Raw genomic sequence first — 27756 nt, forward strand, 5'->3', positions numbered from 1 at the left:
TGTTATCAAGAAACTGGTGCCATCTTGTGTTTTTGATGTGTAAAAGCTGCAAGAAGTGCATGTTGAGACACACTTCTTGAGTGAGTCAGCACAAAATCTAATAGCAGCAATCTGAAGAGATTAAAATCCAGTTAGAGGGCCACAATAATACTGGTAACCATATTCAAAACTATTCCACCAATGAAGACATGTACTTACTATTTCATTTTGGAAGACAAAATGCAGGCAGCATCAATAGCCAAGCAGTTCCTGCTGAAAAGGCAAGCAGACAAATAGTCAGACATTATTATTTTCTGCTCTGTGTAATTTTTAACATTGTCTCCTGTTCATACGATCAAGGTGTCTTGTATCAGCTAAAATGTGTCTGGATCTGGTGTGAACATTTGTCAATGGCGCAATGAAAATTCACTTTGAACAAAATGGTACAAAGGTTAAATCAGGCTGGAACAAGTGTTCAGACTGGGACTGTGCATAATTTGCTACATGTTTAATTCCACACGGTAAATGATCAATTTACACTTGTACTTCTTGCAATACATGTGCCACTCCATAAGGTTTCTTACGTGATTTTTTTCTTAAATCTTTTTGTCTGAGCCAGGACCAGTTTTCCTTCGGGGACCCCTCAGCAACGCAGCTCCTAGGGTCACCACAATGGTAGGTTATCTTCAATGGTAAAATAAAGGATATATTTTTCCAATTTACAAATGATACCAATGTCCAAATGTCTTTTCTACATAGTATTTTTACTGAATTACCCGGAAATGCTGCTTCATTAAAACAAATCAAAATAATAATGTTCTGTTAATGTTCTCTTCACGGCAATGACATGCTCCATATGATGTTGAGGAATATCACTGAAACAACAAAACGTAAACAAAATACATTTTTACAATAAACTATTTGAAAACAAATATGATCATATTCATTACACTACAGCTGATCCATGGCTACTTTTTGTGTTGTAATGTAATACAAAGATGATATTTTTAAAATGAGATGCAATAAAATGATGACTCATGTCACATGTCTGCTTTAACTTTCACCCCACATTCATGCAGTTTCACATTCAAACAAAAGTTATTTTAGTGGTTAAGTGAAGTCAAATATTCACCAATTTCAACTGTAAACCTTCAGCCCCTGAAATGGGCCCTGTGCAGGTCTCACAGTCAGATTTGCAGTCTGTTTGTTTTGGGTATATATGCATGAGTGAGTGAAGACAGAGGAATTGTTTTTTCAATTTTAAAGAAAGACATTGAGCACACGTTGGGAGGCCACAATGAAGTTCGAGAACGTACTAGACGATATTAATGGATTTGGAAAATTTCAGATAATGATTATTGTAATCAGCTTCATCGGCCGCTTCACACTGCCCTGCCACTTCATGCTAAGCAACTTTGTGGCGGCTGTTCCTTCTCACTACTGCGACATCAGCTCTATGGATGACATAGGTCGTTTTAGGAATTTATCCCACGAAGAGAAGCTTATTGTCAGTATTCCAGTCCAGAAGGATGGATCTCCAAGCTCCTGTCAGATGTTTGCAGAGCCTCAATATGATCTGCTGCTCAACTCTTCCAACATTGCTGAACTACCGACAGTGCCGTGCCAGACTGGATGGGTGTACGATAACACCACCTTCAAGTCTACACTGACCTCAGAGGTGAGCTAAATTGTACAGTAAAATGTACTCGTTCACCATCATGACCACATTTCATAGAGAAATCACTCATGATCTCTTTATTTTTTTTGTACCAGTGGGACCTAGTGTGTGACAGTCGAGGGAAAAACAAAGCAACTGTTACCATCTTCTTTATTGGAGTGATGTTTGGAGCCATGACCTTTGGGAGTCTGAGTGACAGGTTTTTAACATTCTGCTTATACCTTTGATTAAAACATTTCAACTTCAAACTAAACTAAAATTTCAAGACTCTGACTCTCTATAGGTTTGGCCGAAGGATCATGCTGCTGGTGTCGTATGTGTCAGCAATGCTTTTTGCTGTTGCAAGCGCTTTTTCTACAACCTACGTGATGTTTGCTGTGCTGAGGTTCTTCACAGGGTTTTGTATCACTGGCATCATCATTGTCTCAACAGTCCTCAGTAATTATATATTTCATTTTACTAACTGTTGCCTCAGAAGCTTAGGCTACCTAATGCTGGCCTACAGAGAATTAAACAAGATTTCAACTGTTTTTATTTTTTAGAATATTGATCCTCGCAATTGATGACGTGTTTGTTCTTTGCAGGCATAGAGTGGGTGGACATCGAGCACAGGAAACTGGTGGGAGTGATTGACAGCTTATCCTGGACATTTGGAAACACAGTCTTTGCACTTATTGCTTACTTTGTGACTGACTGGCGGTGGCTAATTGTTAGCGTCACCTCACCTCTAATCTTGGCCATCATCACATGGAGGTATGACTCAAATGGTCAACAACAGAGGCCCAGTTGTGAGTGACTGCTTAACACAGGGATGCTTAAATTGAGGCCTGCAGGCCAAACTCGACCTGCCCTAAAGTTTGATATTGGTCCACCAGATGTTCTATTGAAAAAAAAAAAAAAAAATCTAAATTTGTTCTCTGTAGCTCTTTAATTATTCATTATTATTTATTTATAAGCCAGCATGGTAACATTGTTGCATCATGACAATACAATAGCTATTGGCTTTTGGCCCGAGGCCCACCACTTACTTGTAGCTTTGGCAATCCAAGGGGAAAAGTTTGGGCACCCCTGGCTTAACATAATAAATACATGTTAGGGCAATATATATGATATATATCATTATCATGATATGAGACAGGTGTACCGTCTGAGACTTTGGATATCGTGACATAGCATAAGTGTTGGCCTTTCCTGGTTTTAAAGGCAGCATTACAGCAAAGTGATGTTATTCTGAAGTCACCAGACTGTTCTACTTGTTCTAATACTTCCCTTTACTGACTTAGTCATTATAGCCAAGTTACTGATCATTATTTATAAAAAAAAATATTGTGTTAATATTTTGTCAAAGTACCAAAAGTCGTCCAGACAATATTGTTGCATTATGATATATAATGTATCGCGATATAGCTTTAAAATATTGGGATATTATTTTAAGGCCATACTGCCCAACCTAATAAATGTTTAATTCCAAATTGCATAATCCCAAATATGAAATTAGACAAAGTTTCAAGTGTCAAAGGTTTATCTAACAAAAGCTTAACAGCGGTTTAAGATCGTATGCACAAGAGCAAATAGTTAGCGTGAGTGCAAGATTGAATAGTTAGCGTAAAGTAGAGTGCAAGATCGAATAGCTAAACTTGCAAAAGACCGAACAGCCAGAAAGTAAAACAGGTCTGGGCTAACAAGTTTAAAGCAACATTATGTAACTTTTTTACCTTAAAATAACAGCTTCAAAATCATTGTGATGGTACAGTGTCTTGTAATAGGGTGAAAAGTGTCTCTGTCACAGCCATTAGTTGTTTCTGCACTAGATAGATAGATAGATAGATAGATAGATAGATAGATAGATAGATAGATAGATAGATAGATAGATAGATAGATAGATAGCTTTATTAATCCCCAAGGGGAAATTAGGTTACCATAGCAGCTGGTACATTCAAGTACAAATACAGTACAAATATAGAATAAGAAGCAATAAAGTACTATATACAATATACAAAAGAACAATGTATCTTCAGAGTAGGGTCACAGCGTTACATACATGTTTACTTCAACATACACGTTTTCAACACTTAACATTATTATAATGTAATGAGTTTTGTCGGTAGTCAGCACCTACATTACGTCTGACAAATTGTTACAGACCGGCATTTGTATTTACAACAGTGGTGTTGCACTGTGGGGGGCAGCAACTCACACAAAATGCCATTTTCTACAACATGTTGCCTTAAAGGAAGGATACCACTATGGCTCACTAAAGTCTTCTCAATCTGTAAATTAAGTTTACAGAAGATGGCAGGAGTTATGAAATAGTGACTCTGTTCAGAGCACCTGCATGTTTAAAATAAAAATATCAATATTTGGTGCCAGTGTATCGACAATCATATCACAAGAGGATATTTGTTTTAATGTAAACATGCAATGGAATTCATTACCATCAACAGTACAGAATGTCTTTACCTTTAACAATCAGGTGGGTGCCAGAATCTGCACGGTGGCTCATTGCAAATGGAAAGCTGGAGCAAGCTCAGATGTATCTGAAGAAATGTGCCAAAATGAACAAAGCAGAGAAGTCGGTTGATAAACTCAAAACAGAGGTTAGTATATTCAAGACGACTGATAGGTCAAGAAAACTAACAATGAGTTGTATGGGGTAATATCCTGTGACTTATATTCAACACATGGTTTAAAGATTAATTCTGATTTGCATTCTTTCAGACGTTATCAACCATTGTTGTGACTGAGAAAAGAGATCGGGCCTATTCATACCTCGATCTCATGCGCACACCCAAAATGAGGAAACTGGCCCTGCGCACTGGCACACTGTGGTCTGTATTCCCAATGTGATTGTGCTCGGTCATTGAGGTTGTAAAATATCTTGTGTTTCGGTCAGAGAGTCAGTTTTCCAGATTATTCAGATGAACAGTCCTTATTGGATCTATTGTATTCACTCTCTCTCCCTCCAGGTTTTGTATTGCAACCACATTTTACGGCATCAGCTTCAACATCACAGGCTTTGGGCTCAACATCTATCTCACGCAGTTTACCTACGCTTTGATTGAGCTCCCAGTCAAAGTGTCTGTTTACTTCTTACTTGATAAGATCGGCAGACGATCCACTGAGGTGGGAGCTCTGCTGTTGGCTGCCGTCTGTCTTGGGATCAACATTGTGGTACCTAAAGGTAGGTAACTGTTAACAGAGATTACAGTAATTCTACATGAGAATATAAGGAATTCTAGTATTTTCATTATTAGACAATAAGAAGTCATCCCTGTTGCTGATGTCCTGTTTTCAGACATGTCTGTTGTCCGAACTGTGGTAGCCGTCATTGGAAAAGGGTTTTCTTCAGCGTCCTTTGCAACTATTGTGCTCTACAGTTCTGAGCTCTATCCCACTGTAGTGAGGTAACTCTGCATACCATCCTTTTTATCCTTGCGGTCTCAATCTGAACATCTTTTTTCAGGATTTTTCCTTCCTAAAAGTAATTAAACTCCTCTTTGAGAGCCCTGAAGTGAATACATGAATGAATGTTTGTCTTAAGGCAGAACGGTATGGGCTACAATTCCTTCATGGCTCGACTTGGCGTAGCCGTGGCTCCGATGATCCTCTTACTGGATGAGGTGTGGAAGGACCTGCCTCAGGTCGTCCTGTGCTTTGCAGCCGTACTGGGGGGATTAGTGGCAAGAACGCTGGCAGAGACTCGCAACCGGTGCCTCCCAGAGACCATAGAGGATATTGAAGAGCAGTGGTAGTGAAAACAGTCACTGGCATCAGTGTGTATTCAGTCATGTGGTTATTTCAAGTACTTCACTTTGTGTATGTTATTTGATCTGAATATTGGTTAGTTTGAAGGATCTTTAAGGTGTAAGGAACACTGTGCTCTTTCAGTAACACTGAAGTTAGTAAATAGTACAATTGACTACCAGTAAATAAGAGCTAAGATAAAATAATCCTTTATTAGTGCCACGAGAGGGAAATTAATATTGTTACAGGAACAAAGGGGATAGCAAAAGGTGGTATAAGACAGTGGTTCCCCACCTTTTATTTGACCCTTTATAACAGACCACCTGGTGGCTCATGGTCCAAATGCAGACCTTTGATCATTCAGGCTGTTGAAGCAGAACAAATTTACGTGAATCAAACTGGAAACCTACTTCTAAGATTAAAAAGGTGCATTTTTTAGTGTATATTTCTGAGAAAACTAACAAAGTGCATTGTTTTAACTTTAAATTCTGAGCTTTAAAGGTCAGACAGGAAAATAGGCTTAAAGTCAGGCACCTTTGTTCAAATCTGGCCCTTGTAAAAAAAAAGTAGTTGGACAGGCCTGCTTTCTAATTACAGTATATGACAACTCACAAACTTTTGTCAGGGGTTACAGTCAGTATGCCTGTGAGCATTTTAGCCCCATAAGTGATGTTTCCTTCCAAGATTGTATCATTTTTTGTTTTCTTTCCCTGTGAACACAAAACTACCCAGTATTTTAAAATGCAAGAAAAATGTAAACACAATTTTTTACAGCAGTTAAGTTTTTTTCTTTGTCATTCATCCTTTAACCCCTAAACTTTTATCCTGAGATCTTTCAAGAGGGAATCTCTGTTGTAAGTTCAATTGTGTAGAATATGCACTATTGTGAAAAAATAAAGTGTTTTAATGAAAAGTGCTTCGGACCTGATTTCATTTCCTCAAAACTTACACCAGAACACACTGTAAACAGTTTATCTGTACAGTGTGTCATATACTGAGCTCCATGTTGGGTATTATATAAAGGTTGAGTTGAACTGTAACAAAGTGGCTGCTGAGAATCAAAGAAGTAGAGTGCATACCTCCGTCAAGGCCCAACAGCCCCCATGATTTTTTTGCAATAACAGGCTTTACTAATTAATATGTACACAGAAATTAAGTCAAAGCTCCTTTATTAAAGAAACAAAGCAAGCACAAATCTTTTTTATGACTCAGCAATCCCCTAAAGGAAGTCAACCACATCTAAATGACATGTTTCTGATATTCCTTTTGAAAATCTTTATAGCCAGTTTCTAATATTTACTGCTGATATTTTCATATGACATAACATTTAGTTACATAATTAACATTGATGGGAAAAAGAAAACAAAAAAATGCAAACAGAATATAAAAATCAAGATGCCAAATTTGAAACATTAAGATACAATGATACAGAAAGATCTAAAACTATTGAACGCAGTTGTTTTCCAGGACACTTCTTGGCTATTGTTCAGTACTGGGAATACTCCTTGCTCTCTAGTTTGGCAACGATTCGCTCCAGCTGTCTTTTAGCTTCACATTGTGGGAAGTTACTCATTTCATAGTACTGGGGCGCAATCTTCACCAGCCTGTAACGGATGAAAGAACAGGATGAAATAACGTGTCAGGAGATCATTTACAATCAAAGCTCACTCATTCATTCATTTTCATGAACCTGTATTTCTTAATTTCCAAACGTACCACTCTGGTTTGATGTCTGTGCAAGTGCGGATGTAGTTTTTGGTGGTGAGGACAAATTCGTTGTAGAGCACCCACTCGGGCTTGTGGTCCAGGACTGTAGATGGGTGCAGCTGTACCACTTGGTTGTCTTTGACTGTGAGGTAATGACCTGTGCGCTCCAAATGTGCCACCTGGAGGATAAAACAATGAAACAGATTAATGTAGAACTCTAGACCGGCTGCAAACTTAAGTTGTATCCTGTAAAAACATCTTGTACCACGTCACTGGATTACTGTCTTACCAAACAACTATTCAAACATTTACTGCCGTGTGTTTACCTGCATGAAGAAGCCGGTGCAGAGCGCCCGGCGGATGTTGATGTAATAATCTCTGCTGGTGAACTCTGTGCTCCGGCGGGGCAGATTGAAGCGGTCCATGATCCTGGACAGCTGCTGCCTCACGTTGTCAGCAGACATCAGTGAACGGTAGTTGACAAAGTTGTCATAGCACCACTGGTTAGACTCGTGGTCTGGAAAGGGTATAACAAGGATTTAGATACAGTTGGTTAAGTGTCAGGTTTACATACTTTCAAATACAGGTTTGAGAGGTCTGATTTAGAGAACAGATTTAAAGCTGGATTTATCAATATTTTTTTCATATTAACAATGGATCAAATGATTGAGTAAAGCAGTGGGGGTGCGCCACCTAGGGGGACCCTGAAGTTACAGCAGCAGGGGCGCTGCAAGGCCAAACAAATGAATGATGAGAGATATTCTGCACCACTAGTATGGATAAGTTTGGATAGGACTCCCAGGTTAACATAAAGCTGACAATGTATCTACACCAAACGTGACCAAAACAAAGACAAGAGAACAAGACAAGGCATCAGTTTATATAAGGTCACTTATAATAACTTATAACTTATACAAACCTGCTGAGAAATATCAATAAATTTGCAGTAATGTTCTCTTTGGAGCATTTTAGTTTATTTTGGGGAGGGATGGGACAATATACGACTTCACAATAAATAAAAAATAAAACACACAGGATAAGTTTTCATTGTCCAGATCGATGATTGTGACCATCCTCTAGAGTGGCTTGAAAAAAATGTCTACATATAATTTTCAGAAAGAAAGGTAACCAATCTGAAAATGTAAAAGACATGTTGCCAGTGCATAAAACCCATAATTTGTTGATCTTTACATTGAAAATGTAATCAAATCGTGACCTTACGACTGAAAGTCAAATCACATTGTGGATTTAGAGAATCTAAATCTAAAATTTAATACTCACTTTGTTTGAAGGCGTGGTAGACGTTGAGCAGCGTCAAGTGGTCTCCATCGATGTGAGCGAACCTCATCTTGGACTCGTCGGCTGCCTTCTTAGCCTCCGTGGGGCGGACAAAACACTGTGGGACTAAACAAGGTTGGTATGGGCCCCAACAAAGCCGCCCATAGGGATGAGTCAAACATTCAGAGAAAAATGGAGCAAAGCCTATGATGCTAGGGCACTCGACACTGCGTTGGGACAGGGCAGGACCACAAGCTCTATCAAAGGGGGGCTGCAGTCTTTTCTCATGGTCATTCCCAACTGTATTGGCTATTAGCTCGTAGAGAGGGGGGTCATTTAACCACATCTGTAAAACAAGAGTTTTCACACAACTACAGAGTGTTAGGGACATCAGCAATGCTTTAACTTTTCAAGACTCAGAAATTTTACTTTTTTTTTGTATCAACATGTAACGGTTAGGCCTCTAAGAGAGCAGATCACTAAAATACTTCCACGCTACACATGAGAACTAACATAATGATAATAGTTAAAATTCACAATGCATTATTTCAACAAAAAGAAAATTGTGATAAATGCGATGAATGTGAAGAAATTTAAGTGGTGCCTGCCCTATCCACTTGCTTTGGTTTCATTGAACATATAGTACATATTATGGCCCTAAACTGCCCAGAGTGACAGGCATTTCAACCAAAACAGAATTTGTGGATTATCGATCTTTTACAGAAGCTGATAACAATCGTGGTTACAATTACCCTTTTTCCCCCCCAAGAAACACCTTGAGTTAATTATTCTGTTATCTTCAGATAACACAATAATTAACTTGTGATCTAAAGATAACGGCATTCAAGTAATTAATTGCATCGACAGCTGTTCTCGGCTTCTTTGTTGACAATGACGCATGATTTCATATGGGGCTGCATGGTACTTAAAACTGCCATGCATATTAAGCGGTTTAATATTATGTTAAAATAATAATGAACTTTTTTTTTTTACATGCAATACATTTCCTGTACCATATTTTCTTGGTAAAAAATAAAAATCTTTGAGTTTTTCTAAGAGTAAGACCAAGATTTAAACAAAGATTTATTCATCTCCAAAAAGCTAAATATTATTTATTACCGTAACCTCAGATATCAGATGATCAGGGTAAGGTCCCCAAAAATGTTCAAACAAATTATGTTGAGTTTTGCAACTCAATTTTTTTTAAAATAAAATTCTATTAAAGCTGCAACTCTCTGTGTGCATTCCCAATCAGGAGAAATTCTCAGATTTGACACTTTCTCACATCTGGATATAACTACAATGTGATTGTCACTTGATATACTGAAGGATTGTCACTTGCTGGTTCAAACCAGTATAATAGAATTAAATTCATAAGCCTGTTCATATGACATTAGGCCAATATTTTGTTTGCTACGTTTTTATGGGAATCAAACACAGGAAAAAAAAAAAAAAATCACAATAACACGAAATTAAACATGTACTTATGAATGATTAATAGTCCTGCCTTCATTTGTTCCATAATGCTGTTCACAAGCTATGATCTTGGTGGGACACTTTTTTTTTTCTTCTTCAAATACCACCAGTGAGTAGTGGTGTGTTTAACCCTCAAGAGATTTGGCCCACAGAAGGCAAGGAAGATGTCAGCCCAGTCCTGGGCATTACCTGACAGCATGGCAGTAATGGAAAGGATCTCGTTAGAGCAGTTAAACTCGCAGCTGGCAATGACCATCTTAGCCAGCTGGGGGTCCAAAGGGAACTCTGCCATCATGGAGCCCAGCTCTGTCAGGTCACCGTCGTCGTTGAGAGCTGCCAGGTAATTCAGCAGCTCGAGGGCCCTCATCAGTGTCTCAGGAGCTGCAGAGGAAGAGAGGGAGAAGACAGAAAGTCACACCTCAGCAAAGATTAACAAATACAGAGCTCTAACAATCAGTCGATTAATCAGTCGATCAAAAGAAAATGAATCAGCTGTTTTGATAATCGACTAATCATTTCAGTAATTTTTTAAACAAAAACATCAAACATTTGCTGGTTCAGGATTATTAAAAATCTAAGTGTCTGTTGTCTTTCTCTGTCATTTATGATGGTACATGAAGAGTCTTTGTGCAAAAGCAGTAATCTGAAGACGTCACTTTGGGTTTTGGGAAATTGTGATGTGCATTTTTCATGATTTTCTTTTTACATTATAGAAACTTATTTGAAGCTTAAAAAAATGTTTTATCGCTCAATTTAACTAATGCAAAACAACTCACCTGGTGGATCCATGAAGTCAAAGTGCACAAGATCATCAATACCCAGCTTTTTCAGCTGCAGCACAACAGATCCCAGGTTGGATCGAAGAATCTCAGGGTATGTGTTATCCTAAGATGAGGACGTTTACAATGTTAATAAGCAACAAAAGACAATCATGACTGTGCAGTTATCTTTAAAACAAACTAAACTAACTGTTTTTTGGGTTGTGTCTACTTCCATATCTCATTAACTTCAAAGATGACGAGAAGCCTTTGTAATTGTCACTTGCCTGCATCTCTGTTTTGTAGGCCTTCTCTGTGTAGAGGCGGAAACATTTCCCTGGACGTGTTCTGCCGGCTCGTCCCGCCCTCTGCTGGGCAGAAGCTTTACTGATGGCCGTGACGAGCAAGGACTCAACTCTGATACGGGGATTGTAAACCTGAACACAGATTTGGAAGCACGTTTAGTTGAAACATCTGAGTTATATGAATGAGTTTTTTTAGCCATTTTACACACAGGATTAAATGCACCAAAATTCCAGTGAAGTGAGTTATGCTCCACCCACCTTTTGCTTTGCAAATCCAGGATCAATGACAAACACGACACCATCAATTGTCAGAGAGGTCTCAGCAATGTTTGTCGAAACCACAACCTGAGGATGAAGCAACAGGCGGTCAGATATCCATCATCGATAGACACATATTGTAAAGCCATCTACAGAGCAAGATGCATCATTTAATCTAGTCCTTTAAAAGTTCTGTTAAAATTTCTCTGTTCCATTATTTACAACATACCTTTCTTCCTATTGCACCATTGGGCTTTCTTGGAGGAGGCGGCTCAAAGATCCGTTGCTGCTGCTGTGGTGGCAATGTGGAATACAGTGGAATGATTTTGATGTCTCCAACTTCAGGTCCGAGGTCGTCGACCTCACGCTTAATCCGTTTGCAGGCCTCATCAATTTCCTGAAAGAAAAATTAAGATTTCAGTTTGTGTTATGAGGAGAAACAACAATGCAGCAATAATGAAAAATCCACTGTCCACAAGTCTTACCTCTTGTCCGGTGAGGAAGAGAAGGCAGTCGCCTTCTTCTTCCTCACACATGTGTATCTGGATGACGGTGCGGATTGCTGCCTCAAGGTAGTCTCGCTCCGGTTCGGGTGTGTAGAAAATCTCGACAGGGTGTGTACGTCCAGGAATCGTCAGAAGAGGACAGTTGTCAAAGTAAACCTGGAACTTCCCGGCATCTAGCGTGGCACTCATGACGATCACCTGTGCACAAAGGAAAAACTTTGCTGTATATGTTGTGTTTCCAAGCATGAAGCAAAGCACCTGGTTCTAGCAAATTAATACATATACTGTGATAAAAGCAAGCAAATGAATCACAGCAGTTGCTGAAAAAAATAGTACCTTGAGATCTGGTCTTTGACGCACCACCTCCTTGAGTACTCCCATCAGGATATCTGTGGCCAGAGTACGCTCGTGGGCCTCGTCCAGAATGATCACACCATACCGTTCCAGCAGCGGGTCGTTCATAGCTTCTCTTAGTAACATACCATCTGTCATGTACCTAAACAAATAACAGACATGCTTTGTTAGATTCAGACCTTCTGGACTGATTGCACTGTGCCTATAAAAAGCCGTTTTTGTGCATTAGCAGACCTCTAAGACCACAATCACTTACTTGAGAATAGTCTTGGCAGAGCTACAGTCCTCAAATCGGATGGAGTAACCGACTTCCTGTCCAAGCATGACGTCCATTTCGTCGGCCACCCTCTGAGCCACACTCATAGCCGCCACTCTCCTGGGCTGAGTACAGGCAACCGCCCGCTTAGGACCGGGCTGGCCCCGCACCATGTCCACACACCACTGTGGGATCTGGTGGTTGAAGCAAAGTTTGCAATTTGTTCAGATAAAAAAGTTTAAGAGGAGAGTATCAAATCATTCTTATTTTTGTTATTTTCACTGCAACACTCTGCCATCATACTGACTATGATGAAACTTCAAAAACTTTTAACATGCAGTATACAAGCTTTCAGTCCGGCACATTAGAGATGGGTGAATTTACTGTTTTCACACCTGTGTTGTCTTTCCAGAACCAGTCTCTCCGACAAGGACAAAGCTCTGATGACGCGTGATGATGTCACTGAAGCTTTCCTTGTACTCCCACACTGGAAGCTGTAACCTCTTCTTCAGGATCTCGTAGTAGCGCGGCGTGTGCGGCAGGTTGGTGAACGGGTTGATCTGCTGCTGCATGGCCATCTGCTTGATTGTTGGCATGCATGGCACTGCTGCCGTGCTGTTCGACGGGGCAGGAGTAGGCTTTGGGTCTCTGTCCCGGTCTCTGTCCCTGTCCCGGTCCCTATCTCGGTCCCTGTCCCTGGAGCGGTCCTCGCGGTCTCTGTCACGGTCCCTGTCCCTCCTGTCAACATCAGAGTAGGGCATCAATATAAATATATAACAATGTAAAGTAAATCCTCATTCTCATGAAGCCGTTTTGTGATTTTCTGCCTATACTACTTTGAAATGGACAACACTTCTATGTACACTATAGCCCATCCGATAATAGTTATTGGAGGCTAACACTGATACTGATAAGTTTTCCCATAATAATAACTGTGTCTATCATATTCTTTAAATAATAAAAAAAAAAAAGTACCCATACATTTGTTTTTAAAGGATTAAGACCCATGTACTGTGACTTGGAGTTATTGCAAATTTGTTGTGCAGGCGAGAGGATGTCAATAGCAAGAAAAACACCCAGACAAAACCCATTATTATAATAAGTATCATCATAATATGAGGAGGTCAGGACATTGTGCTTCCACAAACACATAAAAATATCCTTACATAGCTAAAGAGATTCATCCTGTGCTAGCTTTTTAAGTACTGCTACAGCTGCACGTACGAAAGTATATCTGTATTATTTTCTTCTCCCCTCAAGTGCCACTAACTTGGCAGTGCTTTCTGTTGGAAACACTATACAGTGGTGGCACTGTTTCTAGACTACCTAAAAATCTAATGAGCAACAAACACAGATGTTGACATATCTGCATTGCTAATCTTAGCTAATATACACACACTAGGGTGCCAGTTCACTGGACACAGCTAACTAAAACAGCCCTGCAACTAATCCCACCATTAATGAAGGTTTTTAAATTTAATTTTGTTTAACCATTAGTCATTTTGGAGGTGATACCTGATACTTCAGCACAGAGAGCCTACTCTCTTAGACACACATCCCAATACGATGCAATACACTTCAACCCCTCCAAAACAACAATAAGACTGAATGAACACCTTATTAAAACGGTTTCAACTAAAACTGAACACTATAACCTCCACAGAATAGTATTAATTGCAGGACAATCGCCACTAGTTTTAGCTGAACTGCTGATTAACTCAATAAGATTAAAGTTAAACTTAAAGTTTTGGTAAGCATGCAGGCTAGCGCAATGCTAAGCACAAGGTCTGTACGGTGCCGATAGTATGATAATGATACGAATATAAGAATTACATAACATTACTTCTATTAAAAGTTCGCTTTTAAACGTGATAAGTCTGCCTTTCAGTGTGTGGCTAAGGTTAGCAGGCTAAGTCAACTTCAGCTCGCTAGCAAAGGTTGTTAGCATTTCGCTGAGTTACCGTTAGCCACACACGTGCCTCAATAGTGAGGGTAACGTAGATGCTTCGCTTGTTAGCCAGAGTCACCGCAAATGGCTAAATGGGGTTATTATCACAATGCGGCTAAACGTTTTACATTTATAGTCACGTATCAGAGGACACTCGGGTGCAGTTGAGGAACACCGGCTCGAACCAGAACCACAGCTTATGGTTATATTGTCTCGGTTCTTCTAATACATCCGTAGTGGCTGTTAGCCAAAATGGCTAGCATCGGCTAGCAGTTAGCTAGCTAGTATCTAACTGGTTAAAGCAGACATGTTCACTTCGGAGCTTCACCTACCCGTCAGACCTCTTCTTGCTGGTGGAATAGTCATCACCCAAATCCAGCCGATGTCTTTTGGACATCTTTCGGAGAAAATGTAGCTTATATTCAATCTATTAACGTGAACACTGTTCTACCGGGTAATATGGTACTAACTTGGTTTCCAGTTTCCTGTGAGGCGCTTCTGTTTTCCCCCGTTCAAATCTGTTTCACAGCGGCCGCGCAGAACACATCAGCGCCCCCTGCTGGCCTGGAGTGCGTGCTGGCATTTACACCCACCCACACGTAGTGCAGAGGAACAGGCTGTGTTTGTGATCACTTCAATGGAGATGTGTGCAGAATTTAAATTATTCAACACATATGATACAAAGAACATACAACATGAAGGAGATGCATACAGTTACACCCGCTTCAACATGCATTCTTTATTATTATTATTATTATTATTATTATTATTATTATTTCCATAATATTGTCTTCCTCCTGAGTTTCCTGCTTTTGCTTGATTGTCAGAGCATTTTGTAGGCTGCTGTAAAAGGTGCTATATAAATAAAGTTTATTATAATATGTACACAGTGTACACAGTGTCGCATACACCTTTGCCAAAATGTATGCGATATGCATTAATACAGCCAAAATGATCCAAAAATAAATGGAAGTTTAAAAAAACAAACATAAGATGTATCAACAGTTGCATTAAGGTTAAACTCTTCTCTGGGTTGTTATTCTGTTGTGATGTCTTGTGTCCTCTTGTATGTTGTGTTTGTTCTTACTGCCTGCTTTGCTCCACCACTGTCTGGCAGCAATAGCCTATTATACTCTGACCTTTTAGTGTCAGGCCTTCACTTATATATACAACATTTGTATTTATCAGGATAGTTAGGAAGGGAACGACCTGAGGGCTAACACTAGAGCAAACAAGTCCTCATAGTTTGTTTGTTGATGCATCAGCTGTTTGGAGAGTCGCCTTAACAAAGTTTCTGTGCTCACATGACGCCTAATTAACAACTGCAAGTCTGCATGTTTTTAGACTTATCCGAGGATTCAAGCGCGACAGGGGCTGAATAATAAGGCTCAGCTGCCAAAATGAAAAGTGAACAGCAGCTGACGTCTCAAATCATGAACTAAAATCAGCTGACATCACTGGTACCCGTGTGTTTGAACATCTCAGCTCCACCCTCTTTAAACAACGCCTCCCGACACACTTATACAAGACTTTATGAAACATTTCATCTCGACTCCTCAGCTCAGACGATCCGCAGGGAGAGTTTGTGCTGATCATGCGTCCACACGGGTGAGTGCAGTTTGCTCAGGTCTCTGTGTTTGTGGGGCTGTTTAACTTTATTTGCAGGATAAAGCACTGCGACATCATGTTTGTGTAGTGATGAGAACAGCCTGTGCTCTTATTCCTTATTCTTCTTCAACGCTATGTAGCCTGTGTTACGTTGTGTGCATAACTGTGCATTTATCTGAAATATGGCAGAGTTTAATGTGCAACAGGAGCTGACCCTTTGTGACAACAGGAGGACAGTCAAAGCTGCAAACCAACTCAGTCACTGCACTGCGGCCCGTTTCTGAGGCAGCATTACATAACATCTGTGCAACTCTTTGTTTACAGTAGAGGAAAGTCACAAACTTCATTTGACTGATTTACTTTAATGTAATAAAGTAAATAAATAAATGTTCAATGTTTCTGACATGTTTATCAATTAGGCATCAATTTATTATCAGTTATAATCCCACAATGTATTAGCCAATATAGACTATAACAAAACACCCTGAAAAGAGTTTTTCTGTGTAATTATTGCTTTTTTTTCAACTTCTGTACATTTCTCTTACAATGCTATGAATGCAGTATTTCTACCTGTGATTTGGCTGTCATGATATCAGGTTTTCACTACACGATTATGTCTAATAGAAATTTTAAAAAAATGCTGGCAATCAAATTCATCTCTAAATTTGTTTAGTGTGGGTGTTCATCTCTTTTCTGGCAAATAAATGACCCTCAAAATACAACATATCAGTACTCCATTTTTAAAATTCATGGTTATCGCGACACCTCTCACCTGTAACAAAGTATTTTTATGGTGTAGTGTTAATAAACGGTAACTCCACCTATTTTCCACATTAAAGTGTGTTTACAGGTCTTGGTGAGTATACAACTAAATATGTGAAAAAAAGTTGTATAAAGCCCTTTGTGGCTCCAGAGGAAACTTCATGTAATCTATAAACTGCCTCCAGTGATGTCACTCAGTGGCTAAGTTGCATTGTGGGTAATGTAGGCTGCAGGTTTTGAAAAAGAAGAAGAATGTGTGGTATTAAAAAAGGCGATATCTGTCTCTGCTGTGTCGATTTTGATCATTTGTTTTGAAACTGTCTGTAATGAGTCCAACAGTGTTGTAGGAGTGCAATGATAGAGCAGTGGACTGCTTTTCAAAACCCTGTGCCTACATTACCCACAATGCAGTTCAGCCATTGAGTGACATCACTGGAGGCAATTTATCGGATTACATGCAGCTTCCTCTGGAGCCACTAAAGGCTTTATACTATGTTTTTCACCTACATGGAAGTACTCTCAAACAGCTGTCAAACACGTTGATGTGAAAAATTGGTGGAGTTACCCTTTAAGTAAAAAAATAAATGAAGAATTGTCCTAATAAGTTTAATTTCTTTCAGGTCAATGAGTATATTGGGAGCACTGTTGGTTCTGCTGGCAGGAGGTCAACAATGTGTCTCGGCTACCACTGACACTTTGGCTCCACCAGAGGTCTCGCAGCACAATGGCACTCTGTATGCAGCCTGCAAAATGAGACCCAGCACCTCACTAGCGGAGGGTCTGCCCAAAGTGTACGGTCAGGCGCTGTTTAAGCAGGATTATCCTCAGGGAAAACTCAAAGTTCTGCTTCGGTTCAGTGGCTTCCCCACAGAAGGTGATCCTCAGCCCAGAGCGGTGCACATCCATCAGTACGGAGACCTGAGCCAGGGCTGTGACTCCACTGGGGGCCACTACAACCCACATGGTGTACATCACCCCAACCACCCTGGAGACTTTGGTAACTTTGAGGCCCAGCAAGGGAAAATCAACGCCATGATGGAATCAGAGGCAACGATGTTTGGAGGGATGTCTGTGATTGGACGAGCAGTGGTGGTCCATGAGAAGATAGATGACTTAGGACGTGGTGGGGATGCTGGGAGTCTGCTGCATGGGAACGCAGGAAGGAGGCTCGGCTGCTGCATCATTGGGATTTCATCCCCCAAGCTCTGGAATTCGCACCATAAACTGTATACCAGGAGGCTGAGGAGTAATTAATCTTACAACAGTGGTATATACTGCAGGCAGGCGAAAAGATTTTTCCTTTGATTTCATTCATTCATTGAATACATTGTATTTCCTGTCTTGCCAACATTTACTCCGGCGACTGGGTTGCAGACAGAATTGGTCTGGGCCAATTTAACTTTTCCACGACCTTTGCCCAGAATAAATATCTCAACATCTATGGGCATAAGTTTGTGTAGAAAAATCTATGATTCCTAGAGGATGAATCCTACTGACTTATTGAGTCACTGATTCTTCCTATAGTGCTATTAAGGGTCAAAAGTTAAAGCAACATTATGTAGAAATTGGCATTTTGTGTGATTTAGTGCCCCCCACAGTTCACAGGTCTGTTACGATGTGTCAGACACTGAGACACTGTACCATCAAAATGATCTTGAATCTGTTATTTTAAGTAAAAAGTTACATAATGTTGCTTTAAATCTGTCCAATACTTAGTTTAGGACCAAAAACCTGCAAAACTTACATTTCCATCAGCCTCAGCTGTACTCTGTTTAATGTTTGTTAGCATGCTAACCTAACCTACATCTGCATGCATCATCAGAATGTTATCATTGTCACTGAGAATATGTTAGCATGCTGATATTAGCATTTAGCTTAAAGAACCTTCATCACATACAACAAACCAGGAGGTGAAAATTATTTATTTTGCAGAAATAAATACATTTTGTACACAATGAACACATAAACACACATGGCTCTATGTAATTTCTATCTGGTGAGCGGATACTATTTTTCACCACAAAAACACAAAGACATCAGTGCTGGTAATCTAGAGGCTGTGGCCTCGTTGTGTTACAGACTAATAGCTGTAAATGTATTCTTAACTAAGATCTTTTGGTTTAACTGACAAATTCTTGTAAAGCATCAAATGTTTGTTCGTCTGTCAAGGAAAGAAATAAAAGCATGGATTAAAGAAGAAAACGCAATCATTTTTAATCAATGATTAGTACAATTGTCATGCAGCATTTTATACATCTTTTATAATATTGTGTTATAATGATTAAAAATAAAAACTCATATAAAGGATGTATAGTCTTAAACTAAATGACAGCAGCTCCTGGACAAAATCTGCTAGCAAAAAAGCAGGATGGGTAAATTTACCAAGAATAAAAGAAGAAGCTGTTTGGAAATGTTGGCATCATAAAGCTGCTGCTTAGCTTAAACATTTACAACAATTGAATGTCTATTTGTTGATGTAGTGATCAATACAGTAGGTTTCTTTAAAGTCAAAAGGGGGAGCGTGGACAGAGGTAGAAAGATAAAGGAGAATGTTTCTGCTGGCATCAACTGCACTTTGTCCATCTTGAATTCAAAGCTGGAATCAGTGTCTTTCTTAAGAGTCAACAGCAGAAATGTAACACTTATCACATTCTCCTTCACTGTTATGTTGTGGGAATTCTCACTCTGACTGAGAAACTGAATGTGGACACAAGGAAATGATCTAAGACTGAAATTTTATGATCAAAGGAAGAAAAACCTAATTATCACAGCCACATCAGCTACAATCATAGCCCTTTTCTGCTACTTTTAAATCACCACAAACCATCATTTCTCCACCTCTGACACATCCACAGTGTTTAGTGTCCAGCAGTTTGTGTTTGACCTTTTCCTGCTTCAACATGACAGTGAAAGAAATGTTTTTTTCCCCTCAGTTTGGTTTGGAAGAACTTGACTGACCTGCACAGACGTCTGGCTTCTTGCCATTTTTGTGTAAGAACAATCCCAGCAGAGTGCAGGCTGTTGTAGCAGCATATTCATGTTAAACAATCACATTATTTTATATTGTGCTATGTTCTGGTGTCCACATACTTTGGGCCATTCAATGTCATTTATCCGTTTAACAGGTTAATCTACATGAGGCTCTTAAAAAGTGAGGGCACAAGTTTGATAACCAGTTATCAGACAGCTAACACTAAGATTTTTTAGGTGTGTAACGAGTCATTCTTCCTACTTTAACAGGGTTGATTACTGAGAAAAGTCCCACTAAAGTATAAACTGAGTGTCCCAATAATTGGTTTTCATATTTGTTGGATTTACAGTAAATTATTATGAAACCTGGTGGCCGCTAATGTCAATTTCTCCAGATTTTTCTCATTATACCTAAAAATGAATAAAGTGCTATCATATTTTAAACATGACATTCATGCCTTTATTTCCTGTCCTAAGATTTCCTGACGAACACAAACATCTGTCTCATCTGAAAGCTCTGTCTCCTGGTTTGACTGGACGTCCTCTTGCTCTTCAGCAGAACTCACAGCAGCAGCGGTGGATGCAGCGATATCAGTATCTTCCTCTGTAATGATACACTCCGTCTCAACAGTTTCCACCCCGTCAGTGCATTCGTCTGACTCATCCTCTCCTCCTCCTGAGTTTTCTAAAGTTTCCTGTAAGTGGCTGAAGTCTGACAGTTGTTGTGTGCTCACATCGGGCGCTGTGGGAGGACAATCGCTCAGACACTCCTCTTCTTTTGACTGGTGACTCGTTAAAGCCGTTAAATCGATTGTGATCTGTGATCGATCGCTGTCATTACACACTTGGCTGTCTGGTGTCTCTGGCTCCTCCTCAGCTGACTGGTACGAGGAGTTCTGCTGGCACGTCCCCTCACTGGGCGGTGATGGCTCCTCCTCGTTCAGTTCCTCTCCACCACCTGACACAGCTGCCGGTCCAGTCTCTTGGTTTGGGACTTCTGTGGAGCTCTGCTGATCGACAGCTAATTTTTCTGTTCCTTCGTCACCTGTAAGAATGGAAGATTTAACGGTAACATTTTTCAGGTTCATACTTTTATTCAGGGTGAAGGAAAAGAAAATGTTTACATGCTTTAATGCTCAAAAATGCATTATTTTTCTGATACAGTTCGCTGCTGCAGCACCTCTATTCATCCTCTGTCTGAATGTTTCGTTTAAGCCCCCCCCCCCTCCCAGAGAGCCCAGTCTGCTCTGATTGGTCAGCTCTCACAGGCCTGAGCAGGCACCACCTACTGTGTTTCTGCATCATCTGGTGCTTTTGCAACCACGGCCATACTGAGAACATAGCTGAGGGTGGTGACTGTGTAGTTGGGACATCACAACCTTACGAAAGCCCCGACGGCTCGTTTAAAAGGCAGTTTCTAAATACAGGCTGTGAGTGAGTGATTTTATACTTTTACAGTATTTGTATAGCAATTAGACCTGCTTACAACTGTCAAAAAGACATGGAAAAATATGGGAACTTTAAGAATTATAATCCCGCAGATACAGAACGACAGATGCCGTATGCTGACAGAAGTATATTCACATTAGCCTGGTTTCAATCCAAAGGTAGATCACATTTTAAACACATTTTCAGAGAGTTTCTCAAAGAATTTACATTCGCTTCCAATTACTACTGTTATCTTTTTTGCAAATAGTAGGATTTGGTTCTTCCAGACAAGAAGTACGTGGCGCTAATGCTCCAGTACAGATCACCAATAGAATAATTAATTCTCCGAAGAATTTCAGAATCAGTATCATGAATCAGATCTCTTTAATACATGCAGCATGGAGAGAAGGCTGAAGTGTTCTCTCCAGTCTTCCAAATGTTTCCCACTCCTACAACAGTAGAGGTCACATACTTTTACGACAGTTGGTAATTACTCCTTCCCAAAACAATGACCCCCTGATGTTTGGGTTGATCATGCCTTTCCCAGGACATGTTTTATGATGTTTTATTAGGACAGTAAATGTCATCCTGTCTATCTTCCTGTAACACCTCAGGCTGAGAGAACTGCCCCTCACGTGACTTTTTGACCCGTACACCTAAGGGGGATTATCCCCTCCTCCTCTCACATCCTGATATGTTTTCTATAGTACATTGATTACTGAATGGAAAACTATTACATTTCTCAAAAACACGATGTAAATAAGGTACAGTATTTATGCTTGTATCATGTATTAATTTGAAGAAGACCTCTCAAGTGGACCGTATCATGAAGCTTCAGTTTTAAGTCGCATGTTTCATGTAAGTCATGATTTATTCGCCGTTTCTGTTTCAGTTGAACTTTGTTGTATTTTTAATCCACTAACTCTTCCACCTCCCCCAAGCGAGTAATCTTTTATGCACATAAAAATTGAAAATGCGCATAAAAAACAGGTGAACTTAAACCTACCTTTTGAATATTCACCTTCTTGTCCAGGAGACTCTGTTGACTCCTCCTGCTGGGGATTCAGGATGATGCTGTCTTTTCCCCCTAATATGACGAAACATTATCCAAAGTCAGTCTTCATAAAAGCAGCAGAAATGTTGTCGTGTCACAAAGTCAATACTAAAAACTGCTGGATTGGATAGAAATGATTGAATGAAACTTGGGCTGATATGAGAAGTGATGGAAGAAGATGAAGTTCAAAGGTTAAAAAGTGGATGATCATGTGAGGAACATACTTCCATATATTCCCAGAGACACATTATAAGTCAGGCCTCCAGGTAGCAAGAAGCAAAAGGACAGAAGAAGAAAGCATACAGACATCAAATTATTGTAAACAGTATGTAGAAAACAGGCTTCAATGAAAAGCAATAGTTTCACTCTATTCCTTTATTTTTACCTGGCAGGCTCCATAATCCAGACATTTCTAATGTTTTTAATTTCTTCTCCAGCTCTGCTACTCGAGTTCCAAGAATCCTTAAAAGACAAATAAACAATGAATTTCCGTCTTCTCACTGATGCGTCCAAATTAGAGCCGGGAAAGGGAGTATACAGACAGAGTATGAGGTATGAGAGGGAGTACTTGTTGATTTGGCGTTGGTGCTGAATCACCATGTTCTTCTCATGGATGGTTTCCAGCAGAGCCGTGGCGAGAGACTTGAGGTCCGAGATGGACTGAGGAGTCACCGGCAGACTGCAGCCGTTTTCTTCAGACAGTAACAACTCCTTCACTGCACACACATCATCAGTCACAGTTTAAGTACAGACACCGTGCTCGTTTTCTCCACCGCTATTGTACACAATAAACAGTAAGAGGTTTTAACCCCTCTGACCTTGTTTAGCGGAGAGCACCCCAGTCAGTGCACTACTGTTGGCTTTCCCACCGATTTTAGAGTTTTTTCTGCACTCCAGGGCACTCTGTCAGAGAAAAGACATTAATGAGTGTTAGAGGTTTCTGTTTCTAGAAAAAAAAAAAAATGCATCTATAAATGCAATAGTCTTTACAATAATATTCTCAAACATTTAGAAAACTAAAAGTGATAATGTTTTCATGGAATTGAGAAGGGAATAAGTTAAAGAAATAAATGAGAAATAAAAGTGACAAAAAAATAAAAATGAAGCTACCTTGTACTTCATGAGATTTGTCTTGAGTAGGTTGATTTCTTCTTGCAGTTGACTGAACCGTTGATGCAAATACCTGAAAGATTGTTAAACGTCAGGCTTGGTTCCGTCAGTTCCAAGCCTTCGCAGTTATGACTCCATAAGGTTAAAATATCCTTACGTAGTGATCTCTTTCACGTTATAGCTATATACAGTACTTGAATATTGACATGAATACATACATTATTTCATTGAGCTGTGTTTCAACAGCATACCAGACTCATGCAGAACATTCCTGCAGACACTGTAATATTTCAGAAAATATTTTGAAGTGACGGACCTGTTCTCCATGCAGAGAGCGTCGATGTCTAGTATCCGTATCTCATCGTTGCCCACGATGTGGTTCATCTCCACGTTGAGGCGATGAGCCTTCTGCTGAAACACGTCACGCTCTGCCCGAACGTCCTGCAGCTCGTCTGTGAGCGACTTCATGCTGTGCTCCAGAACCTCGTTCTACAGCAACACAAAACACACCGCGTTAGTGCGCGAGCTGTGATTTCATCTACTAATGATGCAGTTTTTGTCTCGATTATTATCGTACGGTATTTCATCTTCATTTTTCTATATTTCTGTGACAATTTGAAGAAAATTATCACCTGAATTGCTTGTGGTTTCATTCTTTAATCCATACAATGTGATCTTACACAATATTTGACACGCTTTTCACTTATAATCATTAATAAGTCATACATCACATTAAGTTGTGCCCCTGTGCTTCTGAGAGAGCCTTTCTGTACTTATCGTAGGAACTGTTCTGACCTGCTCTCGAGCTCTCTCCAACTGTTTGACCAGATCCTCTCGTTCATGTGCGGGAAAGTGTCGAGCGCCGACCTCCTCGTCTCCCAGCCTCTGTTTGGTGATGGTCATCCGTAGAAGCTGTTGGGACAAAGAGACCCAGTTAAAACTTCTATTATTTTAGGCAGAGTTTTACAACCTGTGACTGGAATATTGAGACAAGTTGGAGATATGTTAAAGAATAAGAAGACACAGAAAGGGAAACATACAACACATTATAAACATACAACCTAATTTAACTGTATTCAGTATGATGCACAGTATGACACGGTACCTTGTTATCACCCTGAGCTTCTGCCAGTCGTTGTTTCAGCTCCTTCACCTCCTCAGAAAGTTGACTGCTCTTCTCTCTGGAGTCTCTCAGCAGCTGAGCTAAATTCACCTGAACGACACATAAACATGAGGTCACGTGAGCGAGACCACAGGCTTAATGCAGCCTTTAAATGACTGACATATAAAGCTGCAAACAACAAGGGCTTTGTGTAAATATGCTCCCCCTGTCTTTTAATCTAAAATGGTCAAAAAAACAAACATCTGCAGGTTAAAATCTACCTACCTGATTCCTTTTCTCAGGAGGCAGAGAGGGATCTCCATCCTATTAGTTATAAAAAACAAGGGAAACTGTCATTAAATGTGGACAACAGACAATGACAATTTTTATTCTCCATTCTGCTTCCTATTGTAATAGTAACAATGCATCTTTAGGACGCACAGGGATGGCTTACAATGAGTTCTCTGTACTTCTTCTTGAGTCCTTGGTGTCGCTCTCGGAGCTGGTTGGCCATCAGTTTGTACTGATCTCTCTCCTGCTGGCAGGTGTCCAGCTCTTTAGACAAAATCAGGAGAGCTTCTTTCTTACTCTCCAACTTCCGCTTACATATGACGAACTGTGTGTGAGAAGGAGAAAGTAATAAAAGTTAAAGGAATATTAAATGATACAGGCAAGGAAATCTACCACAGCCAAAAAACATCATGTTAATTTGTTTGTTGTTTATTAAACCTCTGGCGTCTACGTCTAAGGTTATTTTTTTGATTTTTACACATCTTCTTTTCACCTTCTCACCTTTTAAAGGTAACTGCATGTGACACGACAGCCATGTGTACTATATCTACATTTGCAGAACAATCTGAGCTCTGCAATGAGGCATTCATTAGTCCTAGAGCACTTTGAGAAGAGATGACTTGGCTGTAAAACTGAAAAGTTGAAGTCTAATTTTTTTTAAATTTCTCCACTCATTGTGAAAACACCTTCACTCATGTGGACCAAAAGTTTTGATGCTGGTGATGGGTTTACTGTGGTCTTCACAGATGATTCACAAGATTCACAAAAGCAGACAAATAAAATAGAGAAATGTCTAAAAATTGTTTTGGTGGTAGAAGTGCTGTCTGTCGCTTTACTTTCACCAAATGTTCGAGATAAATTGTGACTGAATAATGACCTAATGCTACATATCAAGCTTCATGGGACGTGTGCAAATAAAAATGGGCATAACACAAAAAACTAAATATATAACAAATACAGAGAAAAAAACATATTTACATATATATGTAAGATACATAAGATAGTTATATTAGATAAGTTATAATAAAATAACCACATAGACCTGCTGATGTATATCGATATTTGTCATGGTCTTGATTAACCTGTTAAACCCAAGTGGAGCCCAACTTGGTAACAAATAAGTGAAAGTTTGGTACCTGAGAAATTTTAAAATGTGGCAATGTGGCTCTGCACCAAAGCCTCTTTAATTTTGCACTGATTCACTTTATTAGCATAAAGGTTGGCAGAGGTAATGTTCAGATGTTTTGCTACGATCTGGAGCTGCAACTGCATCATTCCTCGGAGATATTCATCTTAAATTCTAAAATCGTTCTGTAATTGTTTATGCTCTGTGCCAACTTCATTTACTCAGACCCAGTGACATATATACTTATACTTACACATCTGAACACATATTTCAAGTGTTCCCTTTATTATGATACCTTGATCATTCAGATAGACCTTGTAGTTGCAGAGATACACTCTGTTAATTATGGGCAAGTCGTTTTCGAGCAGCGACCCCAAATAGAAGCTAGTTCTTAACAGGTTAAAGTGGCAACAGCTGATTATTTTCCTAATTGATTAATCTTTAAACCATGTATTTGATTAATTGTAATGCCTAACAAATGTTGGAAACATTTGGAAAAATACCGCATGTTCTCATTGTATATAAAATAAAGGAAAACAGCTGATCCTCACATTTGAGAACCTGAAACAAGTGGAGGTTTGGCCATTTTGCTCGATAAACTAATTAAATGATTAATCAATTATCTGGGCTGGTGTCATTTAAAGTCTCCACTAATTGCTTTTATCACATTATATGGGATCAGTGCTGTTAACTTATCATGAGCTGCCATCTAAATATATTGATTGTGACAGATTATCAGTAATAACCAGTGAGCAGACAGCACACCTGCAGCGTGGTACATATTGTTTCACAGGTCTCCGCTGCAGGTACAACAGAGAGAAAAACAAACCTACTTCCTTATCTACATTCCCGACAGGCTGCTGACACCAAAGCAGGTTTAACAGTAAATCCTGTTTACTCTGTTTCATCTGAACCACACATAAACTCGTCTGCAGCTCCAGACTGGAGGCCAGACAGGACATTTAAAAGACAAACACATTTCCAGCTGATGGTGCACAACCTGAGCGGACAGTATAGTGATAATATCGTCTCCTCTCTAAAGGTCTCCACAGTCTCACCTCGTTGAGCAGCCCCTGCCAGTCGCTCTCGCTCCTCCTGGACGGATCCATCTACGCACAAATAATTTAAAAAAAATAATGTTTTAATAAAAACGACGCAGAGTGAGTTTCAAACAAGCATCACCATGTTGTTTTTTTGCTGGTCAGATTTCCAGACATTTCACATCATCAAAACGGATTAGCCGATCGAGGAACACCGTCTGCATCACTTCCGCCCGTCGTGACGTCAGAGTCACGTCACGACGCGTTTGGGAACCCTCGTTAAACTGGCAACTCGTTTATGGATGCATTTATGTAAATGTTATCTGGGACCAAGATTAACTACTTTTATGACGAAAACGATCTAGGAAGAACTCCTGCATTTATTTGAAATATTTTGATCTGTATTTATACGTTTTTTTATCCATAAATGCAAGTCTAAGAGGCTAAGAGGCCTCCATATATTCCCCAGTTCAAACATCATATGAAATTGTACTTTGGAACACTAAAAGGACTGACAAGTCAGAAAGCCATAAGGACAATGAGCATTTACAATACCTTGAAATCTTCCTTTTGATGTCTATATTCTGGGGATGCACGATATATATCGGACAGATAAATGGAGATAAGTAGCCAAACCATCACGATAAAAAAAGGATCTTTTCAAAGAAAAAAAAAAAAAAAATTTAGTATTATCAGTCAGAAAGACAAAAATTCAAAATTGGTCCTTGTTGGTGTTTATATTGTATACTTATATACAATGTGTTTGGATTAATATTACTGCTGCATTAATGTGTTTGTTGTATTTCATTGTAGATGTTTAAGGTTGAGCTCTTTTTAATAATTTTATATACTACTGGGTGGTTTAACCAACAGCAATGCATCATATATTATAGAATAATCATATGTTTGTAGTGTTACTGTGCTGTGACTAACAAGCTGTAACATTTGGCTTTTTCCATTTCATTCATATTTGACAATGAATACAATAATGCTGTTTGTGCATTAGACGTTTTCCCAG

At 39.5% G+C, this 27756-nt stretch overlaps 4 protein-coding genes across 5 annotated transcripts; 2 read left to right on the plus strand and 2 right to left on the minus strand.

Annotated features, from left to right (window-relative positions):
* The first annotated feature begins 1276 nt into the window (after window positions 1-1276).
* On the plus strand, window positions 1277-5409 carry LOC141003032 (solute carrier family 22 member 7-like). Its single transcript, XM_073474395.1, has 9 exons — window positions 1277-1657; window positions 1753-1856; window positions 1941-2095; window positions 2242-2410; window positions 4131-4254; window positions 4376-4485; window positions 4624-4838; window positions 4953-5061; window positions 5199-5409. The coding sequence occupies exons 1-9, from the start codon at window positions 1277-1279 to the stop codon at window positions 5407-5409; spliced, it is 1578 nt and encodes a 525-aa protein (XP_073330496.1).
* A 1144-nt stretch (window positions 5410-6553) lies between these two features.
* Window positions 6554-14741, minus strand: LOC140995938 (ATP-dependent RNA helicase DHX15). Its single transcript, XM_073466116.1, has 14 exons — window positions 14580-14741; window positions 12695-13037; window positions 12300-12493; window positions 12026-12185; window positions 11669-11887; window positions 11413-11580; window positions 11184-11270; window positions 10908-11057; window positions 10639-10747; window positions 10052-10243; window positions 8390-8512; window positions 7435-7625; window positions 7118-7287; window positions 6554-7005 (listed from the first exon to the last, which is right to left on the minus strand). The coding sequence occupies exons 1-14, from the start codon at window positions 14642-14644 to the stop codon at window positions 6888-6890; spliced, it is 2289 nt and encodes a 762-aa protein (XP_073322217.1). The 5' UTR covers window positions 14645-14741; the 3' UTR covers window positions 6554-6887.
* Window positions 14742-15754: 1013 nt separating this feature from the next.
* On the plus strand, window positions 15755-18819 carry LOC140995961 (extracellular superoxide dismutase [Cu-Zn]-like). The gene is made up of 2 exons (XM_073466148.1): window positions 15755-15855; window positions 17238-18819. Exons 1-2 carry the CDS (start codon window positions 15842-15844, stop codon window positions 17869-17871), a joined length of 648 nt encoding a protein of 215 aa, XP_073322249.1. The 5' UTR covers window positions 15755-15841; the 3' UTR covers window positions 17872-18819.
* On the minus strand, window positions 18526-26984 carry LOC140995949 (coiled-coil domain-containing protein 149-like). Of its 2 annotated transcripts, none has more exons than XM_073466128.1 (12): window positions 26757-26984; window positions 24736-24897; window positions 24567-24605; window positions 24285-24392; window positions 23975-24091; window positions 23496-23668; window positions 23180-23252; window positions 22888-22972; window positions 22638-22785; window positions 22455-22531; window positions 22022-22102; window positions 18526-20632 (listed from the first exon to the last, which is right to left on the minus strand). In XM_073466128.1, exons 1-12 carry the CDS (start codon window positions 26805-26807, stop codon window positions 20040-20042), a joined length of 1707 nt encoding a protein of 568 aa, XP_073322229.1. In that variant the 5' UTR covers window positions 26808-26984; the 3' UTR covers window positions 18526-20039. The 2 variants fall into 2 exon arrangements, with proteins under 2 accessions (XP_073322229.1, XP_073322237.1); XM_073466136.1 differs by having other exon boundaries at window positions 22037-22102; window positions 26757-26925.
* Window positions 26985-27756: the final 772 nt, after the last annotated feature.

Source organism: Pagrus major, chromosome 1 (genome assembly GCF_040436345.1).
Source record: "Pagrus major chromosome 1, Pma_NU_1.0".
Classification (NCBI taxonomy): Eukaryota; Metazoa; Chordata; class Actinopteri; order Spariformes; family Sparidae; genus Pagrus; species Pagrus major.

Excerpts from the sequence above, each read along its gene's own strand:
- LOC141003032 (XM_073474395.1), top strand. The coding sequence starts at position 1,277 with ATGAAGTTCGAGAACGTACTAGACGATATTAATGGATTTGGAAAATTT. Across the intron at positions 1,658-1,752 it reads AGTCTACACTGACCTCAGAG|TGGGACCTAGTGTGTGACAG; the intron begins GTGAGCTAAATT and ends TTTTTGTACCAG. Across the intron at positions 4,839-4,952 it reads CAACATTGTGGTACCTAAAG|ACATGTCTGTTGTCCGAACT; the intron begins GTAGGTAACTGT and ends TCCTGTTTTCAG.
- LOC140995938 (XM_073466116.1), bottom strand. The coding sequence starts at position 14,644 with ATGTCCAAAAGACATCGGCTGGATTTGGGTGATGACTATTCCACCAGC. Across the intron at positions 8,513-10,051 it reads CATTACTGCCATGCTGTCAG|TCCCACAGTGTTTTGTCCGC; the intron begins GTAATGCCCAGG and ends AACCTTGTTTAG. Across the intron at positions 7,626-8,389 it reads CTACCACGCCTTCAAACAAA|ACCACGAGTCTAACCAGTGG; the intron begins GTGAGTATTAAA and ends TACCCTTTCCAG.
- LOC140995949 (XM_073466128.1), bottom strand. The coding sequence starts at position 26,807 with ATGGATCCGTCCAGGAGGAGCGAGAGCGACTGGCAGGGGCTGCTCAAC. Across the intron at positions 24,393-24,566 it reads CTCCTGAGAAAAGGAATCAG|GTGAATTTAGCTCAGCTGCT; the intron begins GTAGGTAGATTT and ends TGTGTCGTTCAG. Across the intron at positions 24,092-24,284 it reads AAGCTCAGGGTGATAACAAG|CTTCTACGGATGACCATCAC; the intron begins GTACCGTGTCAT and ends TTGTCCCAACAG.